At 39.6% G+C, this 18,876-nt stretch overlaps 1 protein-coding gene across 4 annotated transcripts in view; it reads left to right on the top strand.

The window, feature by feature from the left end:
• CELF2 (CUGBP Elav-like family member 2) overlaps positions 1-18,876 on the top strand; it is a 713,224-nt gene that overhangs the window by 243,277 nt on the left and 451,071 nt on the right. Inside the window, exon 1 of one of the 4 annotated variants that reach the window (XM_073328788.1) lies at positions 4,598-5,255. The exons of the other annotated variants lie outside the window; for them this stretch is intronic. Within the exon in view, the coding sequence (XP_073184889.1) occupies positions 5,203-5,255 (53 nt within the window). The 5' untranslated portion in view covers positions 4,598-5,202. Of the gene's footprint in view, positions 1-4,597; positions 5,256-18,876 lie in introns of those variants that run through there. 4 annotated transcript variants of the gene reach the window in all.

Raw genomic sequence — 18,876 nt, 5'->3', positions numbered from 1 at the left:
GTCATTGCCATTTCTTGGCAAACAAGCTAAAGTTCTTCCCATTTAAAAAAAAAAAAAGCAGCTTTCAGGGGTAAAGTCAGAAACTACAACAGCAAAACAATTTGGCAAAAAGCGGCAACTGTGAAAGCATGAAAAGCAAGTAATTTTATCAAGTGCTTTTTGGTTTGATTTGCATTCCCTCCCACAGCTAAATATGTTACCTAAACTACATGAGTCTGTTTTGGAAAATCCATTGCCAGTTGCAAGTTTCTCTATGCTAAACTTAACCTTCTACATTTTATTTTTAGAAAGCTTATAGTTGCTTTATTCAGTGCTGTGGAGAAGTTGAAAAAATGTCAGCCAGGTCAGGAGAAAGAAGCAATTGGCTTTATTTCCAGAGGGGTAAAGTTGAGGCAGAAATAATAATAATAAAAAATGTAAATAATTCTAACGGGGAGAGAACAATCTTTCTTTATTGTAAATGTGTTCTTTTAATGGAGAACCATTGGAAAAGAGTAGTGGGGTGCTTTTCTGAGGGAGAGCCAAAAATTGTGCAAAAATGAATGCACATAAATCATAAAGTATACTTACTAGAGATAAAATGCTTGACAAGGAGCTAGATTTTGAACTCTGCCACAGCTGAAGCTTTGTAGCCTAGTGAAATCAGTTGGGTCTAGGTTTGAGTCCTCTGCAGATTTTAACACTGACCTACTGTGTGACTCTGGGCAAGTCACTTAGCTATTCTGGGCCTCAGTTTTCCCCATCTGTAAAAATGGGGAATAGTGATACTTGCACTTCTTTGTGTATAGCTCTTTGAGGAAGCATGCTTGATAACAAAGTGCCTTTAGAGTGTGATTTGGCTCTGGACCATCTCTATTATGTGTATTTCAAGTAATAAAAGAGTTATATCCCTAAAACAGAATATAAAAAGAGAACAGCTCTCACTCCTCCCAGCCTAGGCTGTGCAACGCTGGTCATTTTCAAAACGCAAAGGCCGGTGGTATGGTTGCAACAGAATTAAAACAGAGGAAGTTTGAGATGATGGGACATCTTATTTTATTTTTCATGTGTTAAAACATAGCTTCAGTTTTGCATTTTTGATCTTGGTAATTAACATGAATTAAACAGTGAGTTTGCTTTAAAACAAATGACATACCTGGAAGTGAGTGAAGAGAGAAGGACACATATTCATTGTCTATATTTTAACAAGACACTCCCACTAAACTTTTCTCCTCGGTCACGGGTTTCTGTTCTTTCAGAAAGAAGGAAAGACTGTGGAATCTGTTCATTTGTTTCACCCATTTAAACATAAAGGTTTTCTCATCACCATAGCCAAGGAAGAATACAACAAGTGGCAAATGAACTTAAACTAGGCGCCCTTCGTTGCAAATCTCTCTACATGGCGCCCAGTACTGTGATAGCCGAGCTCTTCACACTCTTTAATGTAGTTGTCATAACACCCCTGTGAGGTAGGGAAGTGCTATTATCCCCATTGTACAGATGGGGAACTGAGGCAGAAAGAGACAAAGTAACTGATACAAGGTAGTCTATAACAGAGCATAGAATTGAACCAGAGTCTTCCAAGACCCAGGTTAGAGCCCTAACTACAGGACCATCATTCTCAGCACTGGTCTTCCCTTCAAATCATGGTGTGAGCACATAAGAACATAAGACTGGCTAGACTGGGTCAGACCAACGTTCATCTTCTGACAGGGGGCAGTGCCAAATATTTCAGAGGCAATTATTGTTATCTATCCCTTGTCACCCAGTCCCAGCTTCTGGCAGTCAGAAGTTTAGGGACACCCAGAGCATGGGGTTGCTTCCCTAACCATCCTAGCTAATAGCCATTGATGGACCTGTCCTCCATGAACTTATCTAGTTCTTCTGTGAACCCAGTTCTACTTTTGGCCTTCACCACATCCCCAGGTCAACTGTGTGTTGTGTGAAGAAGTACTTCCTTTTGTTTGTTTTAAACTTGCTGCCTATTAATTTCATTGGGTGACCCCTGGCTCTTGTGTTACAAGAAGGAGTAAATAACACCTCCCTATTCACTTCCTCCACACCAGTCATGATTTTATCGACTTCTCTCATATCCCTTCTTAGGTGCCTCTTTTCAAAGCTGAACAGTCCCAGTCTTTTTAATCTCTCCTCATTCGGAAGGTATTTCCATGCCCCTCATCATTTTTGTTGCCCATCATTGTATTTTTTCCAATTCTAATATATCTTTTTTTTGAGATGGGGAGACCAGAACTGTATGCAGTGTTCAAGGGGTAGGCATACGATATGGTGACATTATGATATTTTCTGTCTTATCTGTCCCTTTCTTAGTGGTTTCTAATACTCCGTTAGCTTTTTTGACTGCCACTGCACATTGAGCAAATGTTTTCAGAGAGCTATCCACGCTGACTACAAGATTTCTTTCTTCAGTGGTACAGCTAATTTAGACCCCATCTTTTTGTATGTATAGCTGATATGTTTTCCAATGTGAGTTACTTCACATTTTTCAACACTGAATTTCATCTCCCATTTTGTTACCCAGTCCCTCCGTTTTGTGAGATCCCTTTGTAACTTTTTGCAGTCAGCTTTGGACTTAACTATCTTGAGTAATTTTGTACCACCTGCAAATTTTTCCCTTTCCTCCAGATCACTTACGAATATGTTGAAAGTGCTGATCCCCCTACAGATCATTGAGGGACCTTGCTATTTAGCTCTTTCCACTGTGAAAACTGATCATTTATTCCTACCCTTTGTTTCCCTTCTTTAACCAATTACTGGTCCATGAGAAGATCTTCCCTCTTATCCCATGACTGCTTACTTTGCTTAAGAGCAGGGACCTTGTCAAAGCTTCTGAAAGTCCAAGTTCACTATATCAAATGTATCACCCTTGTCCACATGCTTGTTGACCCCCTGAAAGAATTCTAATAGATTGGTGAGGCATGATTTCCTTTTAAAAAAGCTGGGTTGACTCTTCCCCAACATATTGGGTTCATCTACGTGTCTGATCATTCTGTTCTTTACTGCAGTTTCAACAGTGAGGAACAGTTCAGAGGAAGGATGGTCCCGAGATTAGGGTACTAGCTTGGGACTTGCGAGACTAGGGTTCAACTTCCTGCTCTGTTACAGACTTCCTGTGTGACCTTGGATACGCTATTCCTTCCAAAGGTTTGCTTTGAAGATGCTTGTTTTAATTTTAATAAGGAGGTGTGTTATACCAATAAAATAAAAAACAGCAGGATCTTATTAAAGGGAAAAGGCAAAATGCCACATTTATTGTGAATACAGAAAGAATCATAGTAAGCAGTTAGTTATAGCTATAACATTCCATTCAGTTTCATATTTATTCACACATTCATTCATACACACACACACAGGTTCTGCAAGGTTGTTATCATAGTTACCAGCCTTAGAGTTGCTCATGCCAAGCCACTGGCCAGGTGGCCTGGACATGAGGAGGGAGCAGGGCCTTGTCTGATGCTCCTGGAAGTTGGTTTGCAGATTCAGACCCCAAAGTTCTCACTTTCTAGAGTCCATTTTTATAGGAATTTCTTCCTATGCCAGTCTATGGGAATTGCTTCATCATGCTGTTGCTGAATCAATCAGCAGATGGCACATTCCTGATGACTCCGTGCTGCCGGGTGTTATCTTGTTCTTTGGTTCTCCCATTCTTGAGGCTGTTGGGTGGATTCCAGTCTGCCCTCCGGGGGTCCTCTGGTTATTTCCACTTGACACCTTCTTCAGCTGATGGACACTGGATTGTCAGGCTGGCTCCTCCCTGATCATTCAGTTATTATCCACACCAAGCATCCATCCACATACATCCTCTATCTCTATTTTAATCACAATTGTTAACAAAGCGAGATGAATACAACAAAAGGGTGAGGAGTCTGGGTGCTGTTTCTGTTGTTACAGAGTATTGCTTTGAGTCTCTCTCTGTGTGAGGAGTAGTTGTTACAAAGAATTGCTTTGAGAACAGACTGTCTTAGAATGTACTAACACAATTAGCAGCTTGCAAGTTTCACACAGAGAGGGAGAGAAACAGTACCAAAACCCAAGAGACCTCTTAATTAGTAATACCCTGGAATTTAAACTAGGGGGAATCAAACTCATTTGTGATTTTAATATAGAACTTCTTTAATATGATCCAACAGGTGAGCTCCCAGGAACTTCTTCCATCCAGCCAATCAGTGGACATGAAGGGGAGAGGACAATCATTTTTATAATGCCTTTCTTTGAATGGAGAACATTAAAAGGAGAAAAACTTAAAACAGACACATTCAAGTGCAGTGGAACCAGTGCTAAAAATTTTAATCAAAAGTACAAAGGAAACAGCCCCTTAGGATTTTTAAGTTACTGCACATTGGCCCAGAGCACTGTAGTTACAATACTATACGTTGTAATGATCTGGAGAATGCTGTAGTAGTGGTGTTTTTTTCTTTTTTAGAAGCAACAAAAAAGAAGAAATGGATCTGAAAGAATTAAACAGACACCTCTTCCCCATTCAAGCTTCTGAGGAGATACATCCAAGTTTGCTTTTTATTCTACAAAAACAGCAGCCTTGTCAGAAATCAGGCTGCTTTGAATTGTAGCTTAAATTAACAAATATGTTGGAGGTTTTAAAAACAAAACTAAGCCAAATTTGTAAAGCTTCTGAACAGCTTGAAGGGGGAGGGGGAAAGTTACTTTTAAAAAGTCCCTGCTTTAAAGTGTCAGAAAATCTAAACTGCCTAAAATAAGGGGGAAAGCAGAGACCCTAAACAATCTTTAGAAGAGAATATGAAACCTCAGAGGCAGAAGAAATACACAGAAGGAGAAGACTCCATGCAGCTTGCAGTAATCTGTAAATGATTGCTGGCAAAGTCTAGAGGCTTCAAGCTTGATCTGTGTTTGTTCCAAAAGAAAGCCAAGGAGGACGGTGTTAATAAAGAGAGATTTAACTGAGAGCAATGCTTGGAATAAAGTGGGCTACAAAAAGGTCAAATTTGATCAGTTGGAGCAGATTACAAGGGCTTTAAAAGGTAGTGGTGGAGAAATGAAACTGGGACCGTGAAGCAATATAGCACAAGATTGATTTTGGGGGTGGAGAGAAGCTGGGACAAGTGCTTATCAGCTTGAGAAGTAGGAAGAGCTGTGCTAGGGCTGTTTTCATTCCCACGCTGAGTAGAGTACTCTGCTGCTTTTTGTGGTTAGCCTTCTCTGCAGTGTTTTTATTATTATTTAAATACAATGGTTTCTATAATCTCTGAACTGGATCCACTGAAAGGCTGGAAAGTTTTAAGGTAGGCCTATGTTTTCTTCCTTTTGGTACAGTGGTTCACCCCCAAATTAACTGAAACTTGAGTTATAATTGAAATGTGAGCCCTGGGCTTAAGTAACAAGGAGTTTCTAGTAATTAGATCCCTTTAAGATACAGAAACCCTTTAAGCAGATGTTTAGAGAGACTCCAGGGAGCATTTAAAATATACTTCTCGGTGTTACAGTGCAGCAAGGAAGTACTGATCATTTTTTTTAAAATGGAGATTACTCTGTAAATTAAATTTAATAGTAAGTCTAACACCAGTTGATACTGCAAGAGAATTAACTCTTTGCTTGCATTGTATTGCTTCCTAGGGGACCATTTAGGAAACTTCTGAATAGTTAAAGAGGGGGTAAGAGCTGATCAGTAAAGGATGAATATTCTTTTAGAGAAAAGAAACAGAAATGTGCTGCTGTTGTGTATTTTGGGCTGTTGAATCTTTAGGTCATCTGTTGTTTCTCTAATGCATACATTTGAAAATTGCTAGAGATTGTTGCTTTATCCCTGAAATGTATTTTAAAATAATAGTGAAAGACAGAGAAAATTTAAGTGCTAAAAGTGACTAAGATTGTATTTGACCTGATGCAGAGGTTGCAAAAAATTCATTTGAAAGCTCTGAAGTACTAACTGATCAGGCTTACTGTATTCTAACTGCATGTCTTGTCCGTTAAGAGTATTGAATTGTAAAAGTTGGAAGATAGAATTACAGTAACTTACTTTTTAGGAAAATAGTTGGTGATATCAGACTAAATTAAATCTGACTGACAAGTTTGTTTCCTAACTTTTGTACACTCTCCCAATACATAGAGGTAGCACATAACACTATTGGATGTGTGCCACATTTGTAAAAGGAGCACAGCACAGATATGTTTAACAGTCAGGTATATTTTACCTTTTTGGCATATACATTTGAAAGTGCTTAGATATGTTTGTTCATGTTTTGAATTTCATCTTCTGCAGCTTAAAATAGAACATCACTAATCTATCTTTAATGTATTGCTTCCCTGAATCTTTTCTCTCATATTTGCAAGGTGTTGTGCATTATCAAAAATGAAATGTTTCTTTGGCCCTTATCTGGATCAGGGGGTATAGGTCATAGCTGAATTTACAGCAAGCTTGCTTTTCTAACATCTGGGCTTGTCAGTATTTAGAAAGCTTCAACTTATTTTTCCCCTAAGTAAAATGCCACAATTCCTTTTAAAAATGTTTTTTTGGTTTTTTTTTTTTTGTTCAGCGTAATTGTCTGCTTGCTTACAACAATAGTAATACTGGATATACAGTCTGCATAAAATAAGAGAATATGTTATGGTGTAGCATAAAGATTTTATTGGCATGGGTTTTGGATGACCATGTTACTTGCCAGGGAATGAAACAATGAGCGATTTATGCAAGACATCCCAAATGAGTGCCAATAAAATATTTGTCATAACACCGTAGCATCTGTATATGTCACGTGAATTACAGAAAAGCTCTTTCAGAAAAGTTTCGGAGAGTAAATTTTACTGGGACTACTTTTGTATCCCTATGCTAGTAAAGCCAGAGTGTACTGGGTTTGCACTGAACTGGGCCATGAGACAATGGACTTCAGCACAGAGAGAATGCCACTGACCTAGACCTGAAGCATGCCTGATGAGTGGAAGAAACATTTCTTTGGCAAATTGTTTTGTTTTTTTTTTAAATGTGACTGTTTGAAGCTGCCCAGTGCTTTGGAAAGTTTGCCTCAGTCCCAGGGCTGGTAGACAGAGGGCAGGTGAGAAGGTCACTGGCTCTGTGGATGAGGGGAAAGCAATGGACGTGTTGTTCCTTGACTTTAGCAAAGCTTTTGACACAGTCTCCCACAGTATTCTTGCCAGCAAGTTAAAGAAGTATGGGCTGGATGAATGGACTATAAGGTGGATAGAAAGTTGGCTAGATTGTCGGGCTCAACGGGTAGTGATCAATGGCTCCATGTCTAGTTGGCAGCCGGTATCAAGTGGAGTGCCCCAAGGGTCGGTCCTGGGGCTGGTTTTGTTCAATATCTTGATAAATGATCTGGAGGATGGTGTGGATTGTACTCTCAGCAAGTTTGCAGATGACACTAAACTGGGAGGAGAGGTAGATACTCTGGAGGGTAGGGATAGGATACAGAGGGACCTAGAAAAATTAGAGGATTGGGCCAAAAGAAATCTGATGAGGTTCAACAAGGACAAGTGCAGAGTTCTGCACTTAGGATGGAAGAATCCCATGCACCGCTACAGACTTAGGACCGAATGGCTAGGCAGCAGTTCTGCAGAAAAGGACCTAGAAGTAGATGAGAAGCTGGATATGAGTCAACAGTGCCAATGGCATTTTGGGCTGTATAAGTAGGGGCATTGCCAGCAGATCGAGGGACGTGATCGTTCCCCTCTATTTGATGGTGAGGCCTCATCTGGAGTACTGTGTCCGGTTTTAGGCCACACACTACAAGAAGGATGTGGAAAAATTGGAAAGCGTCCAGCGGAGGGCAACAAAAATGATTAGGGGACTGAAACACGTGATTTATGAGGAGAGGCTGAGGGAACTGGGATTGTTTAGTCTGCAGAAGAGAATAATGAAGGGGGGATTTGATAGCTGCTTTCAACTACCTGAATGGGGGTTCCAAAGAGGATGGATCTAGACTGTTCTCAGTGGTAGCTGATGACAGAACGAGGAGTAATGGTCTTAAGTTGCAGTGAGGGAGGTTTAGGTTGGATATTAGGAAAAACTTTTTCACTAGGAGGGTGGTGAGGCACTGGAATGCGTTACCTAGGGAGGTGGTGGAATCTCCTTCCTTTTGAGGTTTTTAAGGTCAGGCTTGACAAAGCCCTAGCTGGGATGATTTAGTTGGGGATTGGTCCTGCTTTGAGCAGGGGGTTGGACTAGATGACCTCCTGAGGTCCCTTCCAACCCTGATATTCTATGGTTCTATGATGATTCTATGATTCATGATAATTTATATTACGGTTGTGCAACTTCTCACATGGATATCACCTGTAATTTAGATTGTGGTGCATGTACATGCTAAAATATTTTCCAAACAGAGAAGACGCAACTAAAGATGACCCAGATAGATAACTTTGTATGCTGTACCCTTTTAGCGGAGGGATAAAACGATAAAGCTTATTAGCTACATGTTTATTTCTTGGTTAGTCCTACTTGATTAAGTTTAACATACTATATCCATCTCCCCTTTCCCCTGACAGTTCAGCCTGTCATCTTCCTCATATCAATTTCCAACTTAAGCTTCAGTGCCCTTCCCGCTCAACATTTAAGTCTCTCCTTTCATATATCTGCGAAGTCATTGTGGTACCAAGAGAAATGAGTCTTTGGGACAGATTTAAATGTGGCGAGGGGAGTGGCTTCTGAGACCAGCTCATCATTACCTTCTATGAGCAAAAGTAGCATGCCGGAAAACACACAGTTATGGAAGAAACAGACCAATAGGGCAATGAAGCCAGCATTGGTTTAGAATGGCAGAGACAATATAGTAAGGCAGAAGGAAGGGAAAGAGTTAGGGCCTTCAAGAATTTTCTGCAAGCCTTCAACTTTACAAGGTGAAGCCAAAAGAGCTAGTAGAGAGATTCAAAGAGGTACCTGTCTATATACACATGTAGACACTGAATGAATGCCTTCTGCTCTGCATGGACCAGCTGAGCTTGGATCCACCTTTTGGGCCTTCACTTCGCTATGAATAAGAGGGGTGTCCTTAATTTATTACAGGTTTCAGAGTAACAGCCGTGTTAGTCTGTATTCGCAAAAAAGAAAAGGAGTACTTGTGGCACCTTAGAGACTAACCAATTTATTTGAGCATGAGCTTTCTTATTAGATTATTTTGAGGTGAAATCCTAGAGAAGACAAGGCAAGTAAGCAGTCTGAGTTAAAGCCTATAGGAGAGCCTTGTCTTTGACACGTGTGAAAACTACAATATGCCTTGAATTCCACAGGATTTTAACGGGAGTTAGTTCAAGTTCAGAATATACTTGTTTTCGGAGTGAAGACGAGGCTTTGATGTGATTTGTAACCTCTTTCAATCTTTCCTGCAGGACTGAACCCCCCTTTTTTTTTCTAAAGCAGCCGAACCCCACCCTTCACAATTTAAACAGTGGTGAAGACCTATTTTGCCAAAACGCTTTTTCCTCCACACATTGTCCAAATCTCATTGTAAATGAGGTTCAGGGATAAAGTTCTTAGAACTTATGAAAATTTACATTTGGCTAGTGAGAGACCAGGAGAAAGTATGATTCCAGTCTGTTGTTCGGTTATTTGTGAGTGCAACACCAACAATTCCTTACAGTATTTTTCCCCCCAGGTTGATTGCCCACGTATTAAGATAGGTCTGGTTGCTGCATGGTGTTCTGCTTATAAAATGGGAAAAGAGGGTTGGACTGTGGTATGTTTGGTTGCCAGTTTCAGTTGCTGGCATGGGATTTTCCTGGATTTTGTTTTCTTTACCATTTAACTGAAACAGCCCAAGTATTACTGTGTGTGTACTCTACCTAATAATCTGCCAGAATGAAACCTCCCATATAAAAAACGAGTAATAAACAGAGATAGCTTTGATTAATGGGGAAATGGATGGTAGTTACTGATTATTTTACTTCTGCCACTGTATCTCATTGGTACTAATGAGCATGGTGGCAAGGGCTGCTGTACCCTATCCAGGATGTAGATAGACCATTTCAATACTATATGGTCACCCAATATGTAACAGCTTTTGGAAGAGAATTTTACAAGCTATATTTTACTCTGAGGCCTTAGGGAACCTCTTCCAACCCCCTTAAAAGAGGCCTGACTGTGAAACACAATCCTGGATTCCATCACTACTCTGAAATACAGATAATGGAATTTGGATGTTAATATAGAATCCAATTTCCCTTGTAATAGCCACAATATGTTTGTTAGGAGAAAAATAAATATGTGAGGAGAAGGCGTGTACATTTTGATGTTGACTGAAAACACACTGAGGAAATTGCTTTCCAGTTAACTCATTCAAAAATACAGATCATATAGTACACTAAAGTCAAGGGAGGCCTGCGAAGGTCAGAGTTGGTTACACAAATGATTGATGCTGGGAGGAACTTAGAATTTATGCACAAGAGTTCTCTGAGGTTTCATTTTCAAAGAATATTAAGTGCAAAATGGTACACGAGCAAATAGATCAACATAGGTGTTAGAGACAGATTAAACCAGTGAAGTCATCAGGTCCATTTCTCTGTCAGTGCAGGATTGGTCCATACATTGTATTTTTTTCAAACTTGCTCAGTATACCTTTAAATGGGGTTTCCACCATTTCCACAGTCTTATCAGAAATCTTCTTCCTTTATTTTTGTGTCAAGGCTGCTAACAAAGTCACTGTGCACCTTGTTCACTTAGACACAAGTTGCTAAATTTTCTAAGTGCTGCATTGGGGATTAGCCACCTGACTCCAATTAACAACATGATCTCCCATTGAAGGCAATTCCACCATGTTTGTAGGCAGTATGTTCCACTGCCTAAATGTTGTTGTAAAATTATTCTGAACCCTGAAATTAAACTTTACTACTGCAATTTAAGCATAGTACGGTTCTGCACTTACTAATTGACTGGCTCCTGGTCCCCCTGAAGTCCTTAGGAGCTTTACTATAGAAAGGAAAGATAGTCTTGTAGCTTAGGCAGTAGACTGGGACTTGGGAGGAGAGGGTTTCAATTTGCAGCTTGCCACAGACTTGTGTGTGACTTCAGTTAAGTCACTTAATCTTTCTGTGTCACGGTTCCCCATCTGTAAAAACAGGGATGATAATAGCCTGTCTTGTCTATTTAAATCAATGGTTTTCAACCTGGAGGGCTGCAGACTATGTGTAAGATTTCCAAAGGGGTCTGCACCTCCATTCAAAGTTTTTTCATGGGTCCGCAAATGGAAAAAAACAGTTGAAACCCACTGGTTTAGATTGTAAGCTCTTCAGTGTAGCTGTCTCCCTGAGTTTGTACACCACCTCACACAATGGGGACCACATCTTGGTTTGGGGCCTCTAGGTGCTACCATAATACAAATAATTAATTTATTTCATTGGGACCAATGGGGACAGGTCATCTCTGGCTCATTTATAACATCTTTTTTCTTAATCCAGTGTCTTGTCTTTTTAGACTGAACATTCTTGGAGTTTCCTACCATTTTGGTTGGTTGAACTCTGTAATTTGAGGTCCGTAGAACCTTCTGTTCTAAAGCGCAGTGCCTGGAACTGAACGCTGCAGTTGTGGCTTCACCAATGGTGAATTGCCTTGCTTGTTTTTCCTGTAATCCTCTTGTTTCATACAACTTGGTATAACATTTTGCAACCTCAGTGTAGCTTTTTGCAACCTCAGTTACATTCTTGACTCTTACACTTTATCAGCTACTGTGTAACCCAAGTTCCTTCTTTATTGTGTAGTCATTCTCGTCTCCGTAATTATTATTCCCTGGTTCTATATTTGTGTATTTGAATTATTTCTTCTATGCTTATACTTATTGTTCCTCATTTTCTAAACTCCAGCCCATTTTTCCTCTTTATTGCATTTTAATCCTATCTTTTGTGAGATCTCTCCTTGCTTTATCATCCATGAACTTGATATGCATACCCCTCTTCGAACCCTCTCCAACTCATTGGTACTGTAATCCGTTGGTCAGGGCATTTACCTCCCCTCTCTGATCCATAGAGGATGTGAGTCTGTTACCATCCCCAACTATGGAGCAGGAATCTTTCGCTTCAGCTCTACATATGCTGAAAAAGAAACACCATTTAATGGTGCAGGATCAAGCCCTAAAGTTAAAGGGAGTTTTGCCATTGATTCCAATGGGAGCGGGATTAGACCCTTTTTGTCTAGGTGCATCTGATTTTATTCATGTTTACATAGAGAATAACCCTTTTATTTAATGGCTAGTCATCAAGATTGCACCAGCAATTTGAAAGGGAAATTGGATCTTAGCTCCCAATAGAGTTCATGCTATCACTGCCTCTGGGGCTCCTAAACATACCTCATGTATCGGGTGTTTTAAAAAAATATTTCCATGTGCAATATAACGCCAAAGCACCCTACAAGTTCTTAACTCCTTCCAACCTTCATTTCAAACTCCCCCAGTTGAACACTCTGCTAGGCTATCAGTATGCACTGTATTTTCCAGGAACAAAATGTTTCCTGTGAATTGTACTTAATATAACTTTTAATGCTGTTTCCTTGGCTGTGACAAAGCATCTTTTGTTATGAGTGGGAAAACCAAGTGAATGGATTCCACAGTTCTTCTGTACAAGCACATTCACCCCAGCATATGGGTCATAGAATAAAGACGGGAGTGGGGCTGGACTGAGAAGTCCCCTTCTATAAAACATTGATAGCACATCACTGCCTGGCATGCTTTGGACTGCCAATAGAGGATAGCATTCTCATGACTTGACGTTATCTTCTCATTCACACTTTGAGCTCTGAAAGATCCCCCTCTCCAGGTCACCTGTTTAACTGTTAAGATAGCATATTGGTGTAAATAGTTTTGAACAGAAGATTTCGTTTTGATTGAAACTCTGAATTTGATCTTGAATTGTGGTTTCGGTATACAGTCTTAGGAACAAAAAGGCTTTTAAAATATACAGAAAGGCAGATGAAAAGGTTAAGTTAAGTTAAATTAAGAAAGTTGTCAGTCTTACAGGCTCCAGAGAGGAACTTTTACTTCCAAGTGAGGAACGGTCGTGTGGAAGGTCGTTCTCTAGTTTGCAGCTAATGCATGTTGATTCAGTGGTCTGTCTGCACACAATAGGTTTAAAACTTGCACAGACAGCTTTACATGGCACCCCAACATTCTACTTCCCATGGCATTTATATTGCAAGAGGAAGATGAATCCTGGATGAATTCCAATCTGGGTGATCACATTCTACCACCTGTACCACTAAATTCCCCCGTAAGTTTTAATAGGATGACGTTAACAACATTTCCTGTCCCAGACTCTTGTGCCTTACTGCTCTAGCAAATAGTTGCTACATTTCACCCAGTCGTGGTTCCATGTCATTGGTGGATTAACATCATTTGTATTCCAGTTGGTAGCGCCTTCAGGAGGAGAAGTGCTGCATAAGTTAACTTTATTGTGTATTTTGAGATTGGATGTACTCTAGATTGCACTGAAAGTGGAGGTGTCAGGCATATTTGCTAATGGTCCCTGTTTACTGACCTAAAGGACAGCCTTAGTTCTTGAACCCGATCCTGCAGGCTTTGAGCGCATGTGCCAAAAGCTGGCACTGTTCATTACTAGAGGTCTAGCAGCCCTGGGGTCTTCAGTATAGAAATTGTCCCTGGCACTGGTTTACAATTTTGGCAACTAGGGTCAAAACTTGGCCAAACACTCTAATTGATCTTTTAAAATTAAAGGGTTCGTATGGACCTGAGGAGTGTCAGAGGCCAGGGAGGAATTTATTTGGGTGAAAAGGGAATAAAGGAAGGGCCGCGAGGCTTGCACTGTGCAGAGGGGTGGCATTAGGCGCTGATCCCACAGCGTTCATGCGCATGTAACTCCCGTTGAAGTCCATGGGAATTTTTCATGTGGAAGCACTGCTGGACTTAGGTGCTCAGCTGGTGTAAACTGGCAAAGCTCCAATGACATCAGTGAAGCTATGTTGACTTGCTACACCACCTGAGATAAACTGTTTTTAAAAAGAACTGTATATCTTTCTTTTAATATAGGAAGTTTCTGTATCTAAAGGTGGCGGAAACTGTAGCCAGAGCACTTACTACATAAACTATTTCAAGCCTGTTGATGTCCAGTTTTATGCTGCATCTCCCCTGCAATGTGGACTCCAAAACTCTCCTGGGGATAAGGTTATATTAAGCTTTAATTCATTAGTTAAATAGTTTTTCTTATTTAAAAACTAGGTAAAAATAGATGACCCTGTCTTTTGCTTGTGCTCTCCAGGTCATCTTTTAAATAGACTCTCAAAATCAGCATAATCCACTGACCATCCCAGGCTTGTTAGACTGGGATGGTAGCTACACAAACTGCATATAAATTCAAATATTGGAAACTGGAGAAACAGAATTTGAAGTCCTTGATGTGATATTTTCATAGTGTGTGAAATATTTTAAGTGTTTTACACCCCTTTTGGTGGTGATTGTCATGATTTTGCAACCACTATTTTTTTCCTCCCTGCACAAAAATAGTATATTATTTTAACCTTCAGTAACCGGGTTCCCACACACTGCTTTGGGACTGCAGGGACTCAGAATGCTGATCCCACAACCGTACAGCGAGAATTGAAACTACATGTGTAGGCAGCAAGCTGCTCCGCTAGCCATCTTGATCCGTAATTCCTCTTGCTAATGAGAGTTTAGACTCTGGGAGCAGTTAAAACAAGTGAGACTCTAGAGGGTTGCTGCACAATGCCTTAATGTCAGGTAGACCACTGCTTTACCTGGAGATCTTTGGGACTTGATATATTTTGATCAGAGGGATTAATTGGATGCAATCTTAAATACAAGAAAAGCAAGGTGCTTACTTTGACTTCTAACAGTTCTACATACCCCCAAAAGTATTCTCAGCAACATTAATCCTGCCTAGTGATAGCAATCAAAATGTTTCTAGGGTAACAAGTGTTTTCAAAACACTTATTTAATTATTCCATTCCTTTTACTTCAGTAGTCGTTGGGTGGGGGGGAGTGGCGCTTCTCTCTCTCTCTCTCTCTCTCTCACTTATACAAAACTCACGAGAAAGAGATTCCAGAAAATGCACAGCAACACAATTTCTATATTATTTTATAGCACTGAAAGTGTGCTAGGCATTTTACAGAACAAACAAAGAAATGAACGCTGTGTGGAAGAGTTTATGATATAATTTGTTGATGTGATGTTTGTTACCCCCACTCAATCATAATAGGCATGAACAGGATGAGAGAAGAAAAGGAGGACTTGTGGCACCTTAGAGACTAACCAATTTATTTGAGCATAAGCTTTCGTGAGCAACAGCTCACTTCATCACTACATCCGATGAAGTGAGCTGTAGCTCACGAAAGCTTATGCTCAAATAAATTGGTTAGTCTCTAAGGTGCCACAAGTACTCCTTTTCTTCTCTCATCCTGAACACGGCTGTTACTCTGAAACCTGTCAGGATGAGAGAAGAAACAAGTTACAGCCATAATATCATTCAGTAACTTAGTTTAGATACATGTGCATCATAGCAGTAATATTAGTTTGGAATTGTGTTATAATTACACATCTTTGCTTGCAGGCATTGTGGAAGAAATGAGTCTCTGAATGAGGGACTTGAGTAAACTGACAGTTAACCAGAGAAGTGCACATGTTAAGTGTTAGTGAACAAAAAGAATTACGTACTGTACAGAAAAACCTGACATGAATATACTAAGTATTCAAACAAATCCTATTTGGACTAATTCACTGCCTTGTTTTCCTATTCAACTCTGCAGGTGACTACATATTACAAAATTGGGTCTAGTCTATTTGAGTTTCAGGTTATGGATTAAGCTAAGCAGATACTATGAAAATAGAGACTATAGAAACATGAAAGATTAAGCTTCATTGATTAAAATGAGCCATGAACACAATCAGTCTATGATTTTGACGTGAGATAATGTTGGAGTTTGGATTTCAGTATAATTAAAACACATGACAAACTGGAGGAAAGAGGACTAGTTCTCCATATTTTGTATCTGTTTCTGCATTCTGCAGCCACAGACAAGCCACACAGGATGTTTGCATGTATCTACCCTATACAGTGAAAGTGGGAAGAGGAAGTAGAACTAGTTCAGCAATAGGGTGTTGTGGGGGATGGGTATTTTTAAAGATTCTCTGGAGGCTAGAAGCTGAGACTGTTAATTTTGACTAAAATGTGCCTTTAAGAGAGGAAGTTTGATGGTTAAAGTCTGTCTGATGGCTGCTTAGCAAATCCTAAAAACGTAAGTGCTGCTGTACTGTAACAAACCAATTTTCCATATATGGGAGTGTGGCATTCTGTCTCTGGTATAGGCCAATTCTGAATGCCTTCAGAAAGATGATAGAGAGAGCAACTTTTAACAGAGGGCTTCCAAAGATGGTTGGTTGATGATTAGAAGCATAGAAAGACTTCCATATGAGGAGACAGTGAAAGGTTAGGACTGTTTAGTGTAAAGGGAAAAGGACTTAAAATAATGGACACTGTTCTATTCACCCTTGGTAATAATACAAGGACAAGGAGATATGCAACAGATTTAAAACTGATAAAGAAAACAGTGTTTATACTCACAGGCCAATTAGTTCATGGAATTCAGCGGCAGTAGATATCATTGATGCTAAGGATTTTTAAGAAAGGATTTATATGGATAATGAAAACATCCACTAGACAGGATAAAAAATAATTGGAAGTGATATAAACCCTCATTGCTTTAACCAGCCACAAACTTTTTGAGGTTAGGAAGAAACTTCCCATCTTTGGTAGGTTGTCCATAACTTGGCCATTATAACACTTTCTTGTTACATGTTAGATACTGGAATATCAGATTAGATCAATCATTGGTCTGGTCATATATGGCAATTCCTACATTCCTATGATGGGACTAAAACCATACAAACTTAATGTAATTGTACAATACAATATGAGGGGAGATTTCTTCTTGATGCCAGCCCATGATCACTTTATGCTATGAAGAGAGAGAACACTGACAACATTTGCCTTACCTTGTGTTACTGAAGATGACATTCTTAGTAAATTTCTGTTTTTAAAGTAATGTCTCAACATACCCTGTGGCAGTGAGTTCCACTGATTAATTTTAAGTTGCATTAAAGCGTCATTCCCTGTAGCCATTTTAACTTCAGTTTTCTTTGAACTACAGGTGCTCTCAGGTAGGTAAATAACACTTTTTTTTAACATTTGGGAATTTGTCCCTTGTGGGGGATATTTACATTGGTGAAACTTTTTTCTTCTTTATTAAATCTACATAGAAGAAAATATTACTGCTGCACTTTATGATGACACTGTGTAAATCTCAGTGTTACAAATGTGCCAACCTAACAAAATCTGGTAGAATAATGTAGCATTCATTATATTTCAGCTGCAAGGCTGTTCATTTTTAACCTTGATTGGGTGGCAGCTAGCCATACCAACAGCTTGCACATGGTTGATATATTACAACACAGTTGTTCATAAACACAATTCTTATTTCATTTCGGGGAGTTTGATCTCTGATGCAGTGCTGGTCATAGATAATTTCTCAGCACACCCCTGAGGTTGGGTATTGGAGCTTTCAAAATCACACAACCTTTTCTATGTTTGCAGTACAAACTTTCCCAAACCATAAGACCCAACTTTTCCCCTTCGGGGTGTGTTGAAAATATATAAGTTAATCTGTGCACGCATTACAGTTTTTATCTTGAAATGTCTGTTGTTGCCTTGGCCCAGTTTTGGTTCCTGTTTGTTCTAGTTTGAGGCAGTCACTGAAAGACCCATATATCCAAGCAGAATTTCTTGCAGGGAGCATTTGCTTTTGAAAATACTATGTTGTTTTCCTTTTTGTGTGATTCTTTCCCCCCCTCACCACATTAGAAAGGCATAATGCAGCCTAATTGACTTTTTCAGGTTTCTAGATAAGCCTAAATACACACCTCTAAACTTCAGTGAGTTTGGATACATTAGGATCAAAGTCTGGATAGCAGCTTTGTAACTAGCTCCCATTCCTATGCTAAATGAAATAAAACCCCTACCTCTGAACAGCCCTGAAGTTTGAAGAAAGTCTTCTAGATCTAGATCTGGAATTCATGTCTGATTTCTACAAATGTTGGAGATGGACAAACCAGCTCGAATAAAATAGAACAGACTCCAAACCTCCACCAGCCCCCAACTGGAAGTGAGTCCAAACTTTTTTATGATTGGAGAATTTAATTTTAAGTTGTTTTTTTCCTGCACTTCCTGTTTCTAGCTGGGAGAGGAAGAACCAAATATATTGCAAGAGGTACTGCAGTGTTGGCAAGTCTCATGATTTTAGTCTTTCAAGATTTACAAGATTTTCAAGATTACAGCCCCAGATCCTGGAGACAAGTGACTATGTTGGAATCTTTCTTGTTTCGTAACTTTTTAGGCATTGTGGGTCGGAAAAGAAAGTAGTGTGAAAATGTGACTCAGGTACACCCTGAAGGCCCCCAATTAGCAGGCAAATACAAGGAACCCAAAATTTTAATTTTTTAAATAAAAATATTATGATTTTTGCTGCCTGACTCATAATTTTTGAACATTAGAAGTTGTCAGTTCTGGACTGTTAGTGTAGCATTTCAGGTTGAGCCAGAAATAGGAAATAATGTAATCTTGCAAGAGACCCACTTCACACAAGATTTCCAGCCCCATTAAGTTTGGAGAGGTAGTTTGGATTGGACAACTATCTGAACTGAGTCTCAGAAACTTCCGATCTACGCTTCTTCCATTGTGGTATTTTTATTTTTCGCTGTACATGATAATCACTTATGATCCAAAGTAACAACGTTTATTAAATCTGAATGGAATAATCTGCCTTGTCGTTAAGTTTCATGGTAAAGAATTTTGAAGTACATACAGGAGACATAAAGCAAAAATTGCTACCTAACTTCAGCAAAAGATGTCCGAGATGTTTAGGCTGTGCTGATTGATGAGCT

This window comes from Lepidochelys kempii, chromosome 1 (genome assembly GCF_965140265.1).
Source record: "Lepidochelys kempii isolate rLepKem1 chromosome 1, rLepKem1.hap2, whole genome shotgun sequence".
Classification (NCBI taxonomy): Eukaryota; Metazoa; Chordata; order Testudines; family Cheloniidae; genus Lepidochelys; species Lepidochelys kempii.
This window is presented reverse-complemented; position numbering and strand designations above follow the sequence as displayed.